Source organism: Typopeltis vanoorti, chromosome 6, assembly GCF_054136105.1.
Source record: "Typopeltis vanoorti isolate ZY-2024b chromosome 6, IOZ_Tvanoo_1.0, whole genome shotgun sequence".
NCBI lineage: Eukaryota > Metazoa > Arthropoda > Arachnida > Uropygi > Thelyphonidae > Typopeltis > Typopeltis vanoorti.
The window spans coordinates 91,878,485-91,880,774 of NC_143554.1; the positions used below are offsets into that span (position 1 = coordinate 91,878,485).

Below are 2,290 nucleotides of genomic sequence, written 5' to 3' on the forward strand. Positions count from 1 at the left end.
TATACCACTGGTCATCAATTGCGGGTGGAGCCTATGTGGCCATTGACCTCATACACATTTCGTGTATAGGGAGAGATAGTGGGAATTCGGGCAGGATTAGAGCCAGTGCAAGATTCACGGAATACCTCCGTAAATTGTGTAGTACAGCTAAAAGAGTGCGGTTTTCAAGCACAGTAAGTAAAACACGTCTATCCGCATCAAGATTCAATCAATCACATCATTTTAAACAGACTGATAAATTGACAAGTATTTATACTGGTAGATCTGTGTGGCCACGAGATCGGTTCGCCTATTCTGATGGATGAAAAACCTGAATTTCCGGGAGAAAAACCCTCCTTCTCCGTATAAGACCAGCTAATTTTCAGTGAAAAGACCTGATAAAGGATTTTCGCGTCAGAGGCGGGATTCAAACCTGGGTCTTTTCAACCAAAGGGCTCGTCTATACCAAATGAGTTACAGAGGATCCCATTAATATTATTCAAATTAATATAAGACTGGCTAAATAAAAATGAAAAACTTGTGAATGTGCCTTTCCTAATATGAACTACATCATATTGGGAAAGGTCTTTCTAAACAAAGGATGTTGCCACTATTGACAGGGCGATGGAGATACTTTAACAGAATACAGACCTGAAGAAACCAATGAAGACGGAAATGATAGTGCAAAGCATAATCGAATCAAAATCCATTACTGGAAAGTCAGCTAAAGCAAAATGATGAGTTGTATTATCACATCATTGCTAGTAATGTTGGGGAAATACAGCATTTTTTGTAGCTGAGTCGAAACTAGTATATTTGTTGATTTTTCTCAAGTTTATTTTATTTATTTTTTGTTACAAGTATATGTCTTATTTTGATTTAATTTTTATTTTTTTAAAGCTGTTGATTTTTGGAAAACTATTCATAGGAAGCTAGTACTAATGCAAACTTTTATAATGTAGTCTTATTATAGTATCCTGATAAATAAATAATAAATAATAAATAAATAAATAAATAAATAAATAATAATAATAATTGCGAAAAACATTACTGCAGAGCGGCTCAGCCCGTTATATAACCTGTAACTGTGAAGTGAAGTGAAAGATTATAAACTGCAAGAATTAATACAGATACAGACCCCCCCCCCACCAAAAAAAGCTTCAATTTTGGCAAATTAAGTAATACATAATGAGGATGTTAATGATCCGTCATCCATAGGAGTTGCCCTGGCTTGCACTGCTTAAAAGATGCGAACTTTTCCCAGGAGCCTGTGTAGCTCAGTAGAAGTGGCGTTTGCGGAAAGTATGGCGCTTGTAGTGCAGAGGCTAACACTGCGTATGTTCAAAATTTCCGAAAACCTAAGCAATGTAGAAAAATTTACGCGCTTTGCGTGTACTTTTAAGATCCGTTATAGTCTGGATAATGTATATCCAAAAAGTAGTCTTAATATCGTAGTACCTTCTCAGTTACCACAAAATACAGAAGATATATTTTCTGGCTATATACCAATAGATGAAGTGATCATTAAATACTATAAGGGTAGCAGTGAACCACCTCATTATGTTCTCAATAAATATATAAGTCGACATCATGTACACAATACCTATATAGCTGATACTAGAGTTGAAGTGCAGTTTCCTGTTGCATCAGCAAAATGGATTCCAGATAAAGCCAAAAGTCAAATTTTGAAAATGCACAAATTAACAAAGGATGGCCATTTACTAGTGATATCAGACAAAACCAGAGTTCAGATGATAAATTTAGCTGATTGTTTAGATAAAATTCGTTGCATAATTAGAGAGGCCTTGACACCACCTCCTGAGTCTTTGCCTGTAACTAAAGAAATGATGAAGGAAAGTCAGGAGAAGGTAGCTGCAGAAAGATTACGTCAGAAGCGTGGTGTATCTAAGAAGCCAGATGTTTCCATTGGTTCTGTGGAATAATTTAATAAATAAAGGATTCTGAGCTTGATTTTTCCCAGCATATTTAAAAAAAAAAAAAAAAAAAATTTAATCAAAAAATTTATCTTCTAAATAACTTCAGATAATATTCATTTCAAATTACTAAAGATATTGATAAACATTTGTTCCCCATAGTAGGATTTGAACTCGCAGCCTGTTGATTAGAGAGTAGGTACACTATCTACTTGGCCACCCACGAAAGATATTAAAGTATAAGATTATGATAATTGCTCTATTTCAAATGTGATGACATGTGCAAGTGATGATCAACCAACAAACTGTTATAGTGATATCTGCTTGTATTTCTGTGTAAATATAGATTCCATATAAATTGTCATCTATGTGTTAGC

At 34.6% G+C, this 2,290-nt stretch overlaps 1 protein-coding gene across 1 annotated transcript; it reads left to right on the forward strand.

Moving 5' to 3' along the window:
* Window positions 1-1,283: 1,283 nt before the first annotated feature.
* Window positions 1,284-1,950, forward strand: LOC150105704 (large ribosomal subunit protein mL62-like). Its single transcript, XM_090395022.1, has one exon. The coding sequence runs from the start codon at window positions 1,284-1,286 to the stop codon at window positions 1,920-1,922; it is 639 nt and encodes a 212-aa protein (XP_090251148.1). The 3' UTR covers window positions 1,923-1,950.
* Window positions 1,951-2,290: the final 340 nt, after the last annotated feature.